This window comes from Drosophila grimshawi, unplaced genomic scaffold (assembly GCF_018153295.1).
Source record: "Drosophila grimshawi isolate 15287-2541.00 unplaced genomic scaffold, ASM1815329v1 contig_311, whole genome shotgun sequence".
Classification (NCBI taxonomy): Eukaryota; Metazoa; Arthropoda; class Insecta; order Diptera; family Drosophilidae; genus Drosophila; species Drosophila grimshawi.
The window spans coordinates 11,954,085-11,974,868 of NW_025063098.1; the positions used below are offsets into that span (position 1 = coordinate 11,954,085).

The following is a 20,784-nucleotide window of genomic DNA, read 5'->3' on the forward strand; positions in this document are numbered from 1 at the left end:
ATAAGTAATTTGTCTATTTTTATTTCCTCGTTACTTGTTTATGAAAAATATTGCCAAGGTGCCGGTAAATAAATAAATTCATTAATTACTGAATTGTAACCAAATTGTAAATTGGCATATCAATTTATTTTACAATTCATTTTACAAAAATTAATAACAAAGTGGGTCAAAGAGATGGATAAGTTATGAAGAGCAAAGCAGATGGAGAAAGGTGAAAGAGATAATGGAAATTGCTTAACCCTTATGTATGCATTCACTAATCGTCATACATTTCCCACAGATGTGCAAAAATTTAGAATTTTGTTTCATTAATTATTTCGTACAATTTTCCTAGCTGCAGTGCAAAAGTTACGTAAAATAATTTTGATTGTTTTAATTATATATATATATACATATATATATGTATATATATTTATTTATATATATGATAAATGCACACAATGGTATTGTGAAATGAATATAAAAACGCATTTAATTATTTAACCCATTTAAATTGAATTGCAAAGCAATAAAAATAATAATAAAAAGCCGAGCAGAGTTCCTGTAAAGAATCTTCATATTGAATTAATTCAACTAATGAACATGGTTGGCAAAAAAAGAATGAAATTAATTTAATTTGCGTCAATTCGCAATTGCAAAAAACACATTATGCAGAATAATCGACATTTCAAATTGTATTATGCCCAAGAATATATGTGTGAAATAACAATTTTGCGAAGCTTTCGAAATGCCCTCTACTTTAATCGAGATAAAAACACACGTGAAATAAATTACTGAATTGAAAGCATACAGTCAGAAATTGTATTTTTTCTATTTGACATTTTATAGTGAAGAATACAAAACCGACCCCACAAGATATATTTATTCTTGATCAGAACTACTAAGCGAGTCGATATAGCCATCTGTGTGTTTGTCCGATTTTGTTAGTCATATATACGCAAAACTTGGAATATATCCGTCCCTCTGCTGAATACTGTGCATAGGCTGCAGATGACGAACTTGGACCACAACAATCAGCCGAAAGATGAAAGGAGGCATGACATGTTATTTTGAACACGCTCAGGAGTATCTTATTCCATAGATTAGACCAGAGTTAATCTGCTGACGTCTACATTTTTTTATCGGAGTTGCAAATGTAAGGGTTTGTAATCCTTTTTTTTATCTAATAAAATGTAATATAATAATAATTTGTGGTACTTTAGTCTCTTTTGCTTTTGCTTTTACTTGGATATGGAAAATTGTGAATTAAATGATATTAATTCAATGAAATAAATTGTTATTAAATATGAAGTATTTATAAATGACTGTTCAACTAAATACATTTTTGTATGCTCAAAGTTTAAACTAAATTCTCATATTGTGGTTCATTGAGCTCAACTGTGAAACTCAGAAACTTGCGAAAGGTGAAATCCAATGACACTTAAACTACATTTGATCCGAGCTTATACTTAACTTTAAGTCGCTTAAAGCTGATTGAAAGGCATCTTCCATCTTCCATTTCAAAACCTTATCATATCTAGCAATTCGTTTCCTGTTGAAGAGATTTGCATTGAAATCATAAAACTCATTCCTGAATGCTGTTTAAGACCCACAAGTGAGACTTGAACACCAATACGCAGTAAATAACATAAAAGGTTAAGCTTTAATGATTATATTTCATAATTTTAATTAGCTATCATTTTACGACATCTCGAAGAACTCCAAATAATTATAAATTCAGCTTGTGTTTAAATATCAGCCCGAATGCAACTGGCCAAACTGGTTAAGCAAGCGATATAGGCCATATTAGAGGATTCGCAGTTGCAAAGGGTTCTAATGGCTTATGCCTGCCGCATACCAGAAAAGCTGGCCAACAACTAAACTTAAGTGGCTACCAAACTAGAACGGAACACAAACGGAAACGGAAACGAAACATATTGAGAGAGTTCGGCAAACAGACAGACTGAGAGAGAGAGAGAGAGAGAGAGGAAAAAGTGTTTCAATGCCAGAGGTTCATTTCCTGTTGCTCTTCGCTTAAGCTTAAGAGCAGATACTCTTAAGCCAAGCGGCCATCAATGTGCTTTATAGTTTTATGCCCTGCTCGCATTTTTGTCAACAATTGGCCCATCTTAAGCGTATTTACACGCTTCGAGTATCAACAGACGACAACAATAAACAAGCGCGGGATGCTTCACACATTGCCCGGTGCCGAAGCGCCAAATTGAATTAATTGCAACGTGTTGTATGAGTACCACCCCCCACTCAATGCCACTCTACACCCCCGCCAGCCTGCTGTGATGGGCATTAAAAACGATAAAGTGGGCAGGTGTGGCCGCAGCACAACATTTTGATGACCATAATGACAACAATTAAATATAAATCACCGACCAGCAACAAGCCAAGGTTATCCACCCCAAAACAGCATCTTTTGGACTTCTTGCGGCACTCGCACTCCTTATGCCACCGCCCGCGCCCCGGCCCACGTCCACGCCCACTCGAGCCTCAGGTTCCGCGACGCAAGCATACAATTAGCTTTTATGGTCGCAGTGTAAAAGAAAATGTCGGTTTTGGCCATGGCCCGGACGCACTTGGCGTATGGTAATTTGAAAATATGGTAATTATGAAGCGGCATTAACAAAAAAGAAATTATATATATATATATATATATATAAAATGTGTATGTAAGTAAAGTTATTTATGTTTGCTTATGTATGTAGAAAAGAAAAACAAGTAGAATAAGTAGAAGAAGAAGAAGAGGCGGCGCCACCTCTGACATCCTGGCTGTCTGTTCTAATTAGGCGCACATAAATTTTGTTACAAGAACAGCAATAAAAGCAACAAATCCTAAATAACAATTAAAACAATTTGCAAGATTAAAAACACCTTACGGTCGATGCTTTAATATTTTAATTAAAAATTCTTTAGCCGCAATATGCTGGCGGCCAGGCACAGTCCGAGGTGTGGCATGCCACTCTCTTTTGTTGCTGTTCCTGTTGCAAATGCCGCGTGTTAGCCATAGCCAGCGGTCGAGTGTTCTGAATGGTCTCCGGAGGCCTATGACTTTGAATTATTGCAGGCCCAGTCATAAATTAAGTGCGCGGTCCACTGAGGGCTGAACGCGGGGTGGCGAGTGGCCCAGGTGAGGGGCAGAGTGTTGTGCCAGTGGCAAGGTGGCAAGGTGGCAAGGTGGCTGCTCAACCTTCTCGAGTGCCGTTTAGCGCGTGCTAATAATCTTAAATGGATGCGAGATGCGATCAACGCGCTCCACTCGAATCGAATTTAAAGCAAAAGGATCTGCTCTTAAAGCCAGCTGAATCTAAATATTTCAAATTGCTTCAAAATTCAAGAAAAATGTTGTAGTTTTTATTGCAGGGCATCTTCAGAATATCTCCCAGTCGGGCTGTCTCAACTGGAGCCGTCTGACTTGTGATAATTAAATTGAAAGTTGTGTTTGCACAACAAAATAAACATTTTAAAAATGGAGACATTCGAGAATTACTAATTGCTCAATGATAAAACTGATGACTTGGAATATTTCAATCAGAGAATAAATACCTTCGAGTTCGCACACTTTGAAAGATTTTGCCGTCCTGTTAATGTCGTTACTCATTTTCGTTCATTTTCCACAGAAGGACTTGTCTGATTTCTAGATTATTTTCTCATTATTTGGCACAATCTAGTTTGTGGCAAGAGCTTATTTGCATGCAATCAACACGTACAACTAAAGTAAACATGCTTCTGGATATCACCACACAAATGCGTTAGTATAAAGTCCACAAGAGATAATAATAATAAATGTTAGTGGAGAGGCAAAAATGGTTGTCATTTGAGGGTTATTACCAGGCCCAACTCCCGTCGAGCTATACGAATAAACAACTGATTGGGGGCAGCGCAAACTTGTTGCATAAACTCCGACACATCCTGTTCCATGCTGCTGCTGCTGCTTGGCCCGCTTGCTCCTTTTGTAGGCAAAGCAATTTGAACACAATAAAGCCGAACCGTCTCTGGCTGAGCCTGCATATTAAATTCACAGGCACTTGGCCGAGGCCTTAAACCGTCGTAAATAAATGCGAAGGCTGCTGAAGGACCAGAAGGAGTTAACCGTTGCGGCCGCGCAATCAAATTCAGATACTTGGTGACGCTCTTTTTGCCCCACAGTGTCCCCTCACATCTCTCTCTCTCTCTCTCTCTCTCTTTCGCTCTCTCTGTCTGTCTATCGGTCGTGGCTGTGGTACTTAAGTGTCGTAAAGTCCTTTTGCGTGCAGCGGCAACAACATCATCGGCAGGGACTTTTATGATTTATGCAACTATCGCCTGCAGCCGGAGTCAGCGTCTGTGCCACAGTCCCAGCCCCAGCCTCAGCCGAAACCGGCGTCGGGACACCAGGACAGCCTGGAGGACAGCCCATTGCCGAAATCCTTGAGGCGCTTATATTTTTTTCTGTTTCTGTTTTTTTTTTTGTTCGTGGCTCTCCAAAATGTGCACTTTTTTTTTATTTAACGTGAGCTGAGCGGTTAGCCTGGATGGGGGAGGGGGGGTCGACATTCATGAATAAAAGATTTTCAAGTGTGCCACCCCCGCCGCCCGCCGCCCGCCACCCAAACACACTCTAAGAAGCGCCCTTCTCGCACTCAGTTTTCTCTCAATTTATTGTGCTTCTGGCCTTGCCGAGTGCAAATAATAAGCAGCAAGTGCACAGCCACGCCCACAACGCCTCCACACAAGCACCTCTCTCGCTTATTCTCTCCCTCTCCACCTCTCCCTCTCTCTCGCACTTACACGCCCACACAATTGCCGAGGACAGATGAAAATGGCGCCTTTGGAAAATTAGCAAAGCAAAGAGTTGCAGTTTACTTGCCATTTAAGCGCCGCACTCGACAGTTGTGTTTGTCAGTGGCAGCAACAATAACAGCCAGCAACAACAATAACAACAACAACCAGCAGCAACAGCAACAATCAGCAACAATAACAAAGCTTCAGCTGAGGTTGCATTCGGTCTTGTTTGCCGTCACCATTTACTTTCTTTGTTTGTTGTCTCTGAAGATCGCTGGGCTGGGCCAGAAGCGGATGCCCAAAATAGCCACCTGGATGTCGGATGTTCACACGCCCCCAAAAAGCAGGCAACACTTTTGTCTTGTGCAAACTGTGCACCACAAATCCCTTAAAAGAGCTGTTGCCTCCCAACATGAGGCTTGGGCAGCATTTGTGCCTTCTACATGAAAATAGCTATAAAGCTATATGGCTATATTTATCCAGAATATTTAGATATTTCAGAATGTATTTATTTTTGTATTAATTATTATTTAAACATGTACCTGAGTATGTATACAAATATTCAAAGATTTATTTCAAATCTTGTTATTTTTACGTCAAAGCTGTCTCAAGATTAACTATTTTCCTTAGACAAAAAAATAATCACAACATAATTTATGCTGAAACTAATAGCTATTTTTGAAGGTGTATTTATTTATTCAATGTGCACTTAAAACAATCCACAAGTATTAAGGAGATTTTAAAAATGAATACTTCAAATTACATTTTGAATTGAAATTACAAAATTATATTTTAGGAAAACGAGAGTAATTAAATAACAAAAATAAAGCAGGAAATGTTGTCAAAGGTATCCTTATTTCGCTTGTAAGTTTAAGTAACTTACAATTATGCAGTGGAGGAGTCTTAAAAACGTGAGAGAGATAAAGCTAAAACTTTATTCATAGCTTTCAATTGTGTATAGACATAAGGTCAATTCCAATTCAAGGCATTGCTTCTCTATACTCGTACTTTAATGGTACTTGGAGTAAAGGCTGTTCACATATTTTGTTGAAAAGTTCTCGAAGGAATTTAATTATACGTGATATGTAAATATCTGCCACATATAAGCAAGTTTTTACTTAATTCTACATTGGGCATTTTAGCAGTTGATTTCAAATCATAAAGCGCGCCTCATTTAATGCCTCGCACTCTCCAGCACTGGGCCTGAAGTGCGGCCAACTTCATACATTCATTTTAAACTGTTATCAACAGTGCCATTGTGAGCTGAACGTGCGGTGAAGAGTTCATCGGCAACATATGTTAAGTAACAGCCTGTTAACAGTTTGCTGATCGAATGCAGTTAGCCGATTATTAAGTGCGACCACACTCTTCGATAACAGCGTGTTATTTTCCTGCTATGCCATGTTGGTCACATCGAACAGTTGCCGAATTGTTTTTGTCGTGAGCGGTTGATGTGGACGGGCGCAGCGTTTCGCATTTTATGTACGTTCATTTCTGTAAACGCCATTTATGTGTATGCGCGCGAGTGTGTATATGTGTGTGTGCTTGCATGCTAGCCAGTCGTTGTTTTTTGCGCCTTTGTACAGTAAAAATTCATATTTAGCTGCTAACGCGCTGCACTCGTAGCAAATGTGAGTGGCAAAATGAAGCGTGCGAAAAAAAAGTGCAAACTGGCGAAGCCGCTTGCCTCGCATCCAGTTGCTGTTGTTGTTGTTGTAGCCTAAGACCAGCATTTTGTTGTTGCGCAGCGCGCATTGTGTGAGAGAGTTGTGTTTGTGCATGTGTGCGTCTCTATCTGTGTGTGTGTGTGCGTATAAATTCCAAAACATACGCTTGCACAGTGGCACCAAAAGTGAGCTCACAATTATTTCCATGCCCGGCTTTGGGCATCTATGTGTGCGAGTGTGTGTGTATTTGGGTGTGTCGTTAGCCGTGTTTATTATAATTTTCCTCGTTTTTGTATTTCGTTGAGTTTTTTTTTATTTGGACCCAAGTGGAGTTTTTGTATTTTATTTCTTTCGTAGTTTTGTATTGTTGCTTTTGCTTTTCGTCTACGCTTCGGGCCCTCTTTTACAATTCTGTCATTCTAAGCCTATTCGCACCAGGCAAGTGTCATTGTGAGCTGTTGTCGCTTCGACTGCTTCTTCACGTTCTTGTGTGCGTACGTGTGTGTGCTTGTGCGTGTGTGTGTGTGGCAGAAGCAACAAATGTGGCCAACAATTATCAAAAGCTGCGATACGTGATAAAATGTGACCAGAGTCCAAGTCGAGCCAAGTGCCAATTAGAATTTATTATTATTCATTATTATTTTTTTCTTACTGCTCTTATGCTCTTTCGCTCGCACTTCGTGTGCCTTAATAAGTCGCTGTGCGCGCTCGCACACACTCTCATGCTCTCTCTCTCTATTTCTATCTCTCACTCTCCGGAGTTACAACAACAACAACTGCAAGGAATTTTAACGTGAGCTGCTTCTTCTTGTTGCCTTTTGCTACCTTTTACAAATACAAAGGCGAAAAGTGGGAAGTGAAATGTAATAAAAGCTTAATTAATTGCAGCAAATTAGCGCAAAATGTGGCTAAAACGTGTGGGATAAAAGTACAACAAAAGTAAAACCAAAACCAAAAAAAAAGAAGAAGCAAATCAAACGCAAAAAGCAGATAATAAAAGAAAACCAAAACCAGCAACAAAAACTGCGCGTGCCTCTGGTGTATCTGTATTAGTGCGTGTGCGTGTGTGTTTTGTGTTTGTGTTTGCGTCCGTTTGCAACAGATGCTGCAAGCGTTACGCTCTGTGTGTGTGTTGTTGTTGTGCAAGGACAACAACAACAGCAACAACAACGACAACGACGCCTAAATCGATAAGCATAAAATACGTCATCAACTGTGCGACAAGCAACAACAACAAAAACCATGTTCAAGTGCATTCCAATATTCAAAGGCTGCAACAGGCAGGTGGAATTTGTGGACAAGCGCCACTGTTCCCTGCCACAAGTGCCCGAGGAAATTCTACGCTACTCGCGCACCCTCGAGGAACTCTTTCTGGATGCGAATCACATACGCGATTTGCCAAAGGTTAGTAAAAAAAGTATATATATATATTCCAGATATGTATATACTTTACATATATATATATATATAATTTGTGTACATTTACTTTATATATAATTGTACTTTACTTTATGCGTAAATAAATCAAAGATATTTCTTCTAGTTATTTGGTTCACTGAACTCTACTCAAAAGCTTTTCGATTCTTTTCACTTGGCTGCAACATCCCTTTGCCTCTGGCTTTGCTCTGCAAGCGAAGATGTTTTTCTTTGCTTCTATTTGCAGCTGTTATCCTTGCTGCCGGGGTTGTTGTCCAGCGCAATTTGCATCGCTCCTCTCCTCTTGCACTTATAGGCCAGTTTGTGGCGCAACGTAGAAAAAGACAATGATTACTGTAAAAAAAGACGTCCGCTCGAGTCAGTTGGGGCGGAAGTCTTAAATTAATAACGATGGAGGGGGGCGCAGTGGGGCGAGTATGTTCTTTGCGACGCAAGTGGCATGCACGTATAATTGAATATTCAATTATGCAACAGTCTGATGCTGTTGCATATACACACATACACACACACACGCACACACTTACATATCGTATGTCAATTATGCACATCAAAAGGCAATAGCGGCCGCTATTCTAATTGGGGAGCAAGTGTCGGGTAAATGGAGGACCATAATTTGGTGATCGGCTTGGCAATTAGCAGCGATTAGCAACGATTAATGATTGCTAACAAACAATTGTGAATCATTTTGTAAATAAATTTGCTGTTGGCTTCCGTTTTATGTGCAGCTGAGAAACAAACAAACAAATCAAGCAAACAACAATTGCAACAAGAACAACAAGTAGCTGGAGCTATAAACAGAAACAGAATGCGTTGACATAGCAACAAGTGTTGGGTTGCCAGGGGGTGTGAGGGGCAGTTACTTGATTGCTTGAGTTGTTCATGTATTTACATAGATACAAATTTACATATAGCATGTACACACAGTTGCTGTTCCCCATCCCGTCCACAACCCCTGCCATGCTTTGTGCTTTGACTTGTGCGATTAATTTGCGGTTACTCCAGTTTATTTTCCAGCCATCACAATAGGCGTACTGAGTATGGAATTAAAAGTTTAGTCGATATTCAAATTGTTGATCAAACTGTCACATGTTCAGTGCGAAATAAATAAATATTCGCTTGACAAATGAGAAATCAACTCAACAAGAAAGTTATTAATTCTCGGACTTTTCTTTCCATCGGAATATTGTTTACATATACAAATATATATAAATATTTCATAGCAGTCCGAAATGAATCTAAAAATAGAACAAACATTAAATTATTTACGTAAAAAGCAGTAAAGTCAACTCAAATTGAAAGGGTATTGAAATTTCGACTTATCTTTGATTTTCTTATGATTGCCGCAGCAATTTCCACTCGACTGTAGTTTTCATGTCTTCAAATTGTGCAGTTTCCCCCTTTCTTATTTTTGTAGAGCTTCCTTCGCGGTTAGCCGCACTCGCTAATGAACTTCTAATGCAAATTTTTGTTGCTCGTTTACATCAATAAAGCGCACAACAAGCGTACACAGAAGCAACAGCATTTACTGGAGCAATGGACCCGCTGTTGCTGCAGCAACAACATGTTGCTGACCGATGACAACAACAACACGAACGACAACAACAATGGACACCCATAATAATGATGATGTTCTCTTTTGCCGCAATCGAAGTTCGTTTGTGGATGCCACAGTCACAGCGATTCTGACAGCGTCGGATGTGTTGCTGTTGGTTATTCTTGTTGTTGTTTGCTGTTGACTGTTTGCTGTTGTTGTTGTTGTTGCCTCTTCTGCGAATTTTATAAGCTGTGATCGGCCGTCAACCCTTTAACTCTTTGAGAGCTACAGACAATTTCCGCGTTGTCATAGCAACAATAAACATCAACGACATCAGCGCAAACGTGCCTCAACTCAATTGCTCTTAACTCGACGACAATCTGCCCGAATCACCCCTTGTTTGACAACACTGGCTATTGCTGCGCCCGCGCTGCTAGCACTGTTGCAAATCCAAAAGCCTCAATTATACAAATCGCAATTATGTTGGATTATGGCTTTAGTTTTTTCCAATGACGAACTCAAAGCAAAACAAATCTGTAAATGTTTATAATATTTTAACCTAGTTTTGCTCGTAAACAAGAAATAATTTTGTTAACTGCTATTTGAAATAAACCAAAGTACGCAATATTCTCACAATATTTTCTCAACAGACAAATTAAGCTGTGCATTAACTTAAACATTAAACTAACTGAAATTACAGCTTGAATATGATAAGCTTGCTATCATTGTAATAATAATAATAATCATCTTTTCTCAGCTTTCTCAGCTGAATATTAAGAGAAAAATATTTTTCATTTGATCCCACATCGCATTTTACAAGCATTTACAAGTAAGAAATCTCTAGTCGAGAGAGATCAACTAGGAGATACCCTGAACCCACATGGTATATACATTAAATCGATTGAAGTACAGATTCTAATATCACTTCAATAATTGTGCTGTATATCAAGGTAAATTATATATCAGTTGGTAAAATATATACCTTATGTGGATATGCTTCCTTCTGCCTGATACATACTTTCATTTACCCATTAATGGGTTGAGTGTATATAAATTACATAAATAATATAAGTTCCTTAACAGACTTCATATTTTTCAGTTGAATTTAGACTAAGCTTAACATGGCACATTGCCATTTCTCGAAGGAAATCACCATCCAATGAAGAAACGTACCTAAGGGGGATGTTGAACCAATATTTGATATGTATTCTCTGCTGCTAATTATATTGTATCTATAATATTTCCACTCACATTCCTATCACTAAGCACCACTGTTGTATTCAAATGGCAATTAACTGGTATTTTGCATAATGCAGTCGCTGCTCACAGAACCTACCTCAAGTGAGTGTTGTGGAAATTTCACATATTCTGTTTTTTTTTTTCACTTATGTATGCTATTGGTTTGGGTGCTCGCAGCACTCATTCATTGCTCTGCTGTTTCTTTGCTGCCAATTAGTCACGCCCGCTGATAAGATATCGGGTAATCGCCTCTTATCGCCTGCCTTGAGGTCTGCACTCCAGCTAACACACAGCTCAGGTTGTGTCTTGCCTTGCCTTCCCCATTTGGTGGACTGGCTTGTCTTTCGCAATTCGAACCGTGCCGCTGTTGTTATTGCAGGTGCGTTTCGTTCGAAAACTTAAACGGCTGTCTGGCTATTGGAACCCAATACCGGAGCGTCGGCAATGACATCATTAAGCAGCAGTAGCAGCTATGAAAACAACAACTAAACAGCTTTTAAAATGGCGTCGCTCTTTTATAGTTTGGCTTAGTTTGGTTTTCTATTTTTTTTCGCTAAACCCACAAGTAACTATTATCCCATAAGCTGGGCCAAATGATAGCAGTGGGTCTTGCAAATAGTTTGGCCAAAAATTCAACATTGATTTCTGTACTTGGCTTTTCAATGGGTCACAGTTGGTTAACTAGCGTCGTCGCTCTATAAATACGATGGAGTCGTCGAGTCGAGTTGAGTCGCTCAAAACCGGTTCCCCTATATATATGTATATGTACATATAATTAATGTTCTCGTGCAATTTCAATTAGTTTTTATACCTCGTAATTGAAACTATTGGCGCAACGGGTATAATTAACGATTTAGTAATTCTAAAATTGAATCTATCATATGCAATATAGTCACATTGAAACAAATTTTCAAAAGATTTCTTTTTGCAGGAATTTAAATTTACATTGGAAAGAAAATTGTTCATCAATCAATTGAAGCACTCCAGAATATTATTTCCATTTAGCTTCGATATAGGGCAACTTCTAGTCAGCCCCACAGTGACTGTGTCAGTTTTAACTGATTTATTTGCTGGCCGCTTTAAAACAATAACACATTAGCTGACGTCAAGGAACCGTTTGTGAGTGCCAACAATTGTGCACTCGAAATACACTTGCCAAAAAACTAATTGCATTAAAACGCTGTAGCGGAAGAGATTTATCGATGGTTTGTTTTGTTTTTGTCTAAACTTAGATAACAGGCGAATGAATAACTGTTATGACAATTAAGAGAAATATGCTGTTGAGTGCTTAAATATTTTAACGGTCGCTTGCCATAGATGTGGTCCTGCAACTTGTGGCTGCGACTGCAGCAACAACAATAACAATAGCTGTATCTATGTGCCTGTCGCAAGACAGACAAGACTGCGTCTTGTGTCTTGTGACTGTGTGCGACGCTAGAAAAATGAAGATGTACAGATTTAAGCAGGCGCACAGCTGCCACAAGCAGGCAACGGGTCTAGACCGTTGTTGCGGATGTCACAGCGTGCCATCTACTACCAGCATATAAAAACTTGTGTGAGTGTGTGTGTGTGTGTATGTTCAGCTGCATGTATCTGCATCTGCAAAATGTTGCAACTGCTGCCGGTTTGCGGAACAAGCATGCATATTCACATACACATATATACATATGTGTGTCTCTTCCAAGTGTAGCTCGTCGTTACTGTTGTGGTTGCTGTTGTTGTTGTTGTGTTCTAGCTCAGCTGGTTTTCGCATTTAGTAGATGCGCCCAGCGAGATATGCGAGTATTGTGTCTAGAACCCGTTTTTGGCCGTTGTGTTTAACTGCGTTGTTTTGCCATTTTTGCTGTTCGCCCAGTCATTTGCAACATGCACACCACCATGCATGGTTCTGTGTGTACGCATTTCTTGTGCCTGCGTGTGTGTGTGTGTGTGTGTTGTGTACAGCCAGATACATTTAGCTGATTACACTTGCAGATACATTATGAAATAACTGAAAATCAACGAAGCGCACTGTATCTCTGTGTGTGTTGTGTGTTTATGTTCTCTGTGTGTATTTCCATGCCTGTCATGGTTCGCTCAGCGCTGTAAACACCCACAGTTTTATAGCATTCAAAAGTTATCTCGGCCTTGCATCTCTGCATTTGCATCTGTATCTGTATCTGTGTGCATGGCTATTCAATGTCGCAAAGTGATTTTCGGAAAATGTGCTTTTAACAAAGCTAATTGCCTTGCCTGGTCTTTTTGTTTGGTTTTCCTACCATTTGCCACGAAATTGAATTATGTGGCTTGTGTTTTACCACTTGATGGAGCTTCCATCGCGCAACGTCACAGAAAACTCATGAGCGACGTTCTGCTGCTGTGATGCAACCCATGTAAACTGCCGCAACTTGTTGGCCTGGCCAACAACACACAATGCTCTGCACTGCAGTCAGCTAGTTGTTGTGTGTGTTGTCTGCCAGCTGCTGCTTGCTGAGCGCCTGCTCCAACTAGATACAATAGTAAAAGTGTGCTGGCTACGAGTGAGTGGGCGATAGTGTGTATGTTCCCATGTGTATACTGTGTGTGTGTGTATGCTGTGTGTGTGTGCATGAGAGAGAATGCTTGCACAAAACTGGTGGTACTTGTGCATTGTACGTGGTACGAATGTTGTTGCAATGCCGGCCTGCCGGCCGGTCTCTAATTTATCGTCATGCAAAGAGAGAGAGAGACTCCTCGCATAGATACAACGAGCGACGCCATCGCGTGGGCTCTTGGGACTAGTCTTGGGTGATGGGGGTTGCATGGTGTATTGAGTGGTGTGGGGGAGGGGGTGTGCAGTACTTGGTTAAAAGTTTACAATTCGCATTCGTTTTTATTGTCATCACGTCTTGTCCTCCTTTAGTGCTTTTTGCTTTTATTTCTTTGGTATTTTGCATTGGCGGCCATTGCACCGCTCGGCTGCCTCCTGGCCGCAGGGATTGCATTCTCCGGTCTTTTTCATATGCAATTTGCATGACTGAATTTCGTGTGTGTGTGTGTTTATGTGTGTTTCTTTACTTTCGGTGCTCATACCCTATACACATTGAAAATTGGCAAATGGGGTATAACGAAATCGTGTAAGGTATGAAGCAGGCCGTAGAAGGCATCTATGACTCCATAAGGTATTCTTGATCATGACTAACGACGAAAGCTGTCTGTCTTTACGTCTTTATGAATAAACGACTCTCAGAGACTAAAGGATTTGGAATATAAGTTCTCATATAGCACGCGCATGTCAAGTTTATTTCATTTTTCGATAACTCTACCTGTTTCGCTGGTATCGATGCATATCTATTTTCGATAGTTGATGTATTATGCACCTTGATATTAGATTGGATTATGATTGGATAAGAAACAAACGATAGTGAAACTATTGCTATCGGCAAGCGCAACCATTTTGTGTATATACAAATATCGGATGTGTTCAGGGTATCTGCAAGTCGAACGCTCTGGACTAGAGTATTCTTGGTTGAATTTGTTTTTGCTCGTTTCTTTTTGTCTTGCTGCATATTTCGCTCGTCGTTGGCTTTTGTCCCTGACAGTTACAACTCTCTGACGCATGATTTGTTGAAAGGCCTTTCGTTTTTTATAAATAGCAAAACTGAATCTGGGACATTGTAGGTGCTCGCTCGGAAGTAGAAAAACAAAAAAGTCGAAGAAAGCCATAAACATAAAGCGCACAAATGTGTACTACCATAAAGGGGAGCTTAAGTACTTTGCTTTTCAACGAAACTGACCAGTGAAAAAAGTGAAAAAGTGAAAAAATCGTTCTTCTTTCCTTTCTTTTGTGTGTTGGAGTCAATTTGTAAAAACGCAAGCTTCATAAAGAGAAAAGTCAACCAGTTAAGCGAATATACGAAAGATATGAATAGAGCGAGTAGTGCAAAAGCAAATATATTTCGTCCAGCGCACCATTTGTATTCATTCTCCATGAATAAATTATTCATTAAATTATTTGCATTAATCAGCTTTACAAATGACAAATTTTGCGTTGTATCATTTACACATCTTAGCATTTTAATACTCAATTTTTAAATTGAAAATTTTTGCAATAAGCAGATGTCTTTTCGAGCCGAATTATGTTGGGTTTAAAACGTCTAACTTCAAGCACTTTGAAACCTTGAAACCTTTATCAAACATTCTTTATATCTACAAATTGGTATTTTGACCACTTTTCAAACAATTCGATTCTGATTTACAAGTATGTACACAGTGCTTGAGCTGGGTGCTTTTGGTTTTGTATACCTCTGTCTGATGTATCTGGGTCATCAACTTTATCGAGTCACTGCCCCAGCGGCAGTCGCAGAAAACTTCTCACTTCCACAGTCATTTAAGACAAGCGAACAAAATTTAATAATGTTTACGACTACAACTACGAATTATTTTCTTTATTATCAATATGGTCGAGACTACTGCTGTTTTGTGTATGGGTGTGTGTGTGTGCTGACGTGTGTGTGGTATGCTTTTTGGGGGCAGAAGTAAGAGGAGTGACCCAACAACGGCCGATAAAAATCGCTGGCACAATGAAAGCAGCGACGCTGACGATGCCGCCCGGTGCGGCTGTTAACCTTGAGGTCTATGACTCAGTGAGTCAGCCACTAGGGGGCGCTGCTTTCTTTTCAAAGTGCCAAAAGATGAGTGAGTGTTTGAGAGTGAGTGTGAGTGTGAGTGCTCCACATTGCAGGAAGGTCAGCCCCAAATGCCTGTCGCTGTGTGATCGGTCGCGACCCTTCACTTTGGAAAGTACGAGGAGCGCCAAAATAATTTATTGTAAATCGAACGTCAAATTGATGGGCCTAGCTGGAAAAATCGTGATGCTCATAAATGAATTGTTGGCGACATGTCTGATGAAAAACCAAAAAATAAAAATAAATAGCAAGAAAACGACTTTAACGCTCGGGTTTGGGTTGCCTGGACCGAACGGGTCACGGCGTTGTACAAATGACAAACTCTGTTGAAATTTATGACCACGAAAACGAACTCGAAGATGAACAGAGACACGTCCTAACGATTGTGTCTTTTGTTTACTAGCGAGACTAGAGAAAGGCTTTCTTCTTGTGCATTGTTTGTCGTCGTGCCGCAGACTAATCCAAGCTATTTTCTTTTTCTTTTCCCTCCGCTTGCAGAATTTCTTCAGATTGCATCGCCTGAGAAAACTGGGCCTGAGTGACAATGAAATTGGACGCCTGCCGCCGGACATACAAAACTTTGAAAATCTCGTGGAGCTCGATGTTTCACGTAACGGTAAGTGGAGCACACAAGGCATGCAACAAGTGCCCGATAATTATTATTGACATTGATGGGTTGCTGTGAGAGCGCCAGGAGGATGCGCAATCTCTCTTCACTCTCTCTCTCAGGCACGAGCCTGTCCATCTAATTGAGCGACAGACAGCTTCGGGATGCTGTTATACAAATTGAGTCTCTTAATGCCCTGACATAAAACAATTGCACATCAAGTCTAATTGTATCAGCGAAGCGGTGGCTTGTGGGCAAAAGTGAATCAGCTTCACCATTTGTGGTGGGGCTTTCTCCCATTGTTATAGAGCAAAACCGCAATGAGTCTCGGTAACCCATTCAAACGTTGACCCAAAATATACTTTCAATTTTTCATATTGCAATTTTTTGACAGATATTCTATGCGGCGATTCAAACGTTTCCTCTTTATAACAACTGCCCAACCAACTGAATGAGCAACACATTTGTTTTCTGTAGAAAAAAGCTTAGTTTTATGTTCGCGCAATTCTTCAATGCAATATTGCACGCACAAGCATCCAGTTAGCAAGCCAGCCAGCCAACCAGACACTCAGCTAGTTGAAAACCGGTGTCAGAGTCGGAGTCGTATGCCCGTACTTATTTATTTTCTGCTTAGGCAAGCACAAATCCGTAAACACTAATCAGTAATTGGAGTCAAGTGCAGTGCGCAGAGAATCGCTGTATTAAAAATACAACAAATGTACACATATGTATCTGTGTATGTGGGGCTATAAAAGCAGGTGTTGCTATAGCAAATACCCTGTGGCTGAACTTAATGTTCCACACATATGTCAATCATTAAGAAACTAGCGCATGTATTATATAGAATAATGTAATTTAGTTCGGGTCTCAATATGTGTTATACATTTAAATTAACTTCCTAGCTCAACTCAACTTTACTCGGTTTAGTATTACTTATCATAAAAGCAATTGTTGTTCTAGCAATTACTCCGAGCTGAATTTAATGATCAATCATTTAAGATCTAGCACATATATTATACAGAAATAAGTATTTTCAATCAGTTAACAATATGTTTTAACATTTTTGTAAATTAGCTCTTAGCGTAACTCAAATTTACATTTCATACAGGGTGTGAACCAAAAATAAAACATGTTTTCATTAAGTGACTTAATTCATTCATGCAATGCATGCAGTCAAGGCCGGAACATGGTATTTAAAATGGAATTGCTTAATGGGCTGTTAACTAACTAAATAAATAACTTAGCAAATGTTATCTATTATGTAACAGTTGGTCCACAAACGAATTTACAAGCAAACTATCGATATGGAAGCAAAATTGCCTTAGAATGCTTTGTTTTTTTGGGATGGTCATTTGAACTTAATGTGAAGCCCTGATCTTGAGCTGACGCCTTTAATAGCCCAGTCCGCTACTGCACTTTGACTGCAAAGAGTGGATACATTTTTGATGACGTTATCGTTGTTGTTCTTATTGGTGTTGGTGTTCTGACAACTTAATGTGGCTTCCTATTTCCGTTTTTGTTTCAGACCCAAAAATACGTAAGCTAAGCAAAAGTATTGCATTACCAGTTCGCCAAGTTGATTGCACCCATTACTCGAAATGGCCTGCATTGCAGTGTTGCTGAGCCAGCAGTTCTTGGCTGTGGCTTGTCGCTTATGCATATGACCCACAAACGATCTGCAAACACACCCAAAGCAAAATAAGTGAACGGGTCTTTAAAGCTCGCCAATCGTCGCCTTGTGCTGGAAATCTGAGCTGATGCGGGTCTGGGTGAAAGGCCGGCTCAAGCTAGAGATGTCCGTAATGGTGATTTTTCACTCGACGTGATCGTAGATATCTAACTTTTGAGATTGTGTTTACAATCATTGTGTGCGCTCAATTTGTTCAGTCAGTCAGTCTGCCAGTCTGTCATTATTTGTTCCTTTTTTTGTATGGGCGGCAGCGGGAAAAGCCTTTCACATTCAATTACCATTGCTGCAATTCAGTTATTATTATTGGCAAGCCGATGTCGCCTGATGGTTTTGAACTCGAACTGGTAATAGTAAAACCTGCAATTGGCAGGTGCAAACACACCTTATATACACACACAGACACTCATACAGACGCGTTCATATTTATATTATAAGGCATTTTAATACGTTCAAATTGGCCGCATCGAAAATAAATATTTCAATACCCAACTGTGGCGCATTCTGTGAAAACGAGTGTGCGGCGCTTGTATTAGTTCTGTAGCCACAACAATGGCAGTGGCAGAAGCAACAGCAACAGCGGTTGTGCAATTGCAGTGAACAACACAACAAACACAGCGAAACGGCGAGCTGCCAAGCGCAGTACGCAAAAGTATTGTATATATACATAATTATATATATACATATATATATGTATTAGTACATTACGTATACTCCCGCTTGCACTTGACAAAAGAATTGGAATTGCCAACAATAACGACAACATGCATAGCATTTGTATGTGATCCGCACAGTGGGTGAATAAACTCTTAAAGCACACAAATATATTGTACAGATCCTAGATGAAAGCAAAACTTGCATTATTTGAACAAGATTTCGTACATTAACAGTCATTATATTCTTCTTACTTACTTTTATTTGTATTTGCGAAATGAATAATAAAACAATTTATAAAAATATTTGACTGGCGATCTTTCCTGCAAACAATATAATAAATAAGATACAAACTTTAAAATTAAAGAATAAAAAAACATGCATTAAAATATAGAAAATAATTATTATTGTATTTTGGAGGACCGCTTACCTTCCAACGAATGTTGAAAGTAGAGAATGCTGTCGCTTATGGGAAATGTACAGGCAAGCAATTTAGATTCTGAAGACATTCGAGATTGTAAGAAATGTTAATAGTAGATTAAGGCTATAAGATACAAATTGACCACAATCTGGACAATATCGATTTTTCTTATCCCAAAAATTTCCACTGTGCAGCGCATTGGCTACACTAACATTGCTAACGAATACATTAATTTGGATAGCTGTGTGCTGTGTGTGTGTGTGTGTCGTTGGGTGTGTGTGCGTGTGTATGCGGGTGTTTGCAATTATGCAGGTGTTATGGACGCTGCCATCGTTGTCGTTAGCAGCCATGAGTTTTTTTTTTAAGTGTACGTAAATCATTATGACAAGTTGACCTGCTTGCGAAACGTTCGCTGGGGGGCGCTGCAGCACTCATTTCATTTGTTTGCTCTATTTGATGCAGTTCAGTTTTCTCAGTACCGCTAATTGTTTGTTTATTTAAGCGTTGTATTTTCTATTACTTAAATTTCGCAAATTTGTTTTCGCTGCAGCTTGCAAATTGTCTGAAACAGATTTGTGGCCTGTTTATTAATACATAATACATAAAACATTTGGAAAGAAATGTATATGCAGAAGACAAGCGCATAACAGAGCTGCTGTCAAAGCAACTGTCGGTTGATAAGCTCAGTTTGTTTGTCTTGTTAGACAGCAAGTAAACAAGACGCCAGTGAATATGACCAGAGTGAATCTGTGTATATTGAGAATATACGGAAACACACAAAAATACAAGTAGCAAGAAACAAAAATATAAGCTTAAGACGACTGTGGGAATACTGTGTTGTTAAATTCCATCAGCTATTTCTGAGCCATGGGAACAACTTCAGAAACCGATTTCAGTTTGACAACAACAACAACAAAATCAACAATAAGAAGAAAATGCATCTTCTAACAAAAAGCCCAATTAAATGGCATTTGAAAGTCATGCAACGATATCCTCGACGATGTTGCACGAAAAGCCAAGCAACGGAATCTATGTCATCTTTTCTTCTGTGCTGTTGCAATTGAGGCGTCAACTGGGTCAAAGTTAAGCTCTGCGCCTAGTGCAACCAAAGTTGCCAACAACGACGACTCATTCAAGTGGCTTTTGCCCAGATTCTTATTTTGTTGTTCATTTTCGCTGACAGTAGACACAACTGTTGTTAAAGACGGTGCTGTTGCTCGGATCTGGGGGCAAAGAACAGCCACTAAGCTGCCGAAGGCCCTCGACAAAAGATCAAAAGAAGAGAGCTTTAATGAAGTATAATGCAAAAATCAGGGTTAAGTTGTGGCTACCCCATATTATTATTGGCCATGACTTGAGCATTGTGAAATGCTCTCGCATACAATTCGCTCTAGTCCAGGTATTATTCCGACGAAGTCTGAAATAAGACATACAAACACATGGTGTGTGTGAGAAGCAATGATTGTTTAATTAACGGGATTAAACAAAAACTATATCAAAAACTCACAAAACTGAAAAATCATTGCTTCTCACATTGTACTTAACCATAATAAATATGTGCATACATATTTCAAACTTCTGCTCGCAATTGACGTCACTGGGCAGCGCAATTAAAAACTAATCGACATACGAATAATATTACTGTGTGCGGGAAACAAATCAAAAATCAAGTACGACATGAAATTGCCTAGAAGCAAAGCAACACGTTGCGAAAATGGCAAAAATGTGTCGGAAAAATAAATATGCCTCCCTGCAATACCAACTAACTTTAGATAAGTGCAAAAGGCGACTTATTGAATACCCTCTTAGTTTATATATACTCAGCATAGCGAATTAAAATGTGACACTTAATTATTGTGTTTCTTAATTAAGTATATTATTTAATAATAAAATAATTAGAGTATATATTTATATTAACTGACTCGACTAGTCGCAAATGACCTCTCTAGAATTTAGTTGCGCCAAAATGGGGCCTCAATATACCCTGCAAATCACACGAAAAAAATGATTGGAAAAACTGTTGCGGTTGGTGATGGGTGAGAATGAAAGGGGGTTCGCGAAAATTAAGTGAGTTGCGGCCTGTCTTGAGTTCACTAAGCCAACGCCAGATGGCGCAGGTGTGCTGCACGAGTTTTTCGAG

General features: G+C 39.4%; 1 protein-coding gene across 1 annotated transcript in view; it reads left to right on the forward strand.

Moving 5' to 3' along the window:
* Nucleotides 1–7,392: 7,392 nt before the first annotated feature.
* Nucleotides 7,393–20,784, forward strand: part of LOC6563124 (protein lap4) — a 64,487-nt gene continuing 51,095 nt past the window's right edge. The window contains exons 1-2 of the mRNA XM_032736878.2: nt 7,393–7,823; nt 15,774–15,891. Coding sequence (XP_032592769.2) covers nt 7,662–7,823; nt 15,774–15,891 — 280 coding nt within the window. The 5' untranslated portion in view covers nt 7,393–7,661. The remainder of the gene's footprint in view (nt 7,824–15,773; nt 15,892–20,784) is intronic.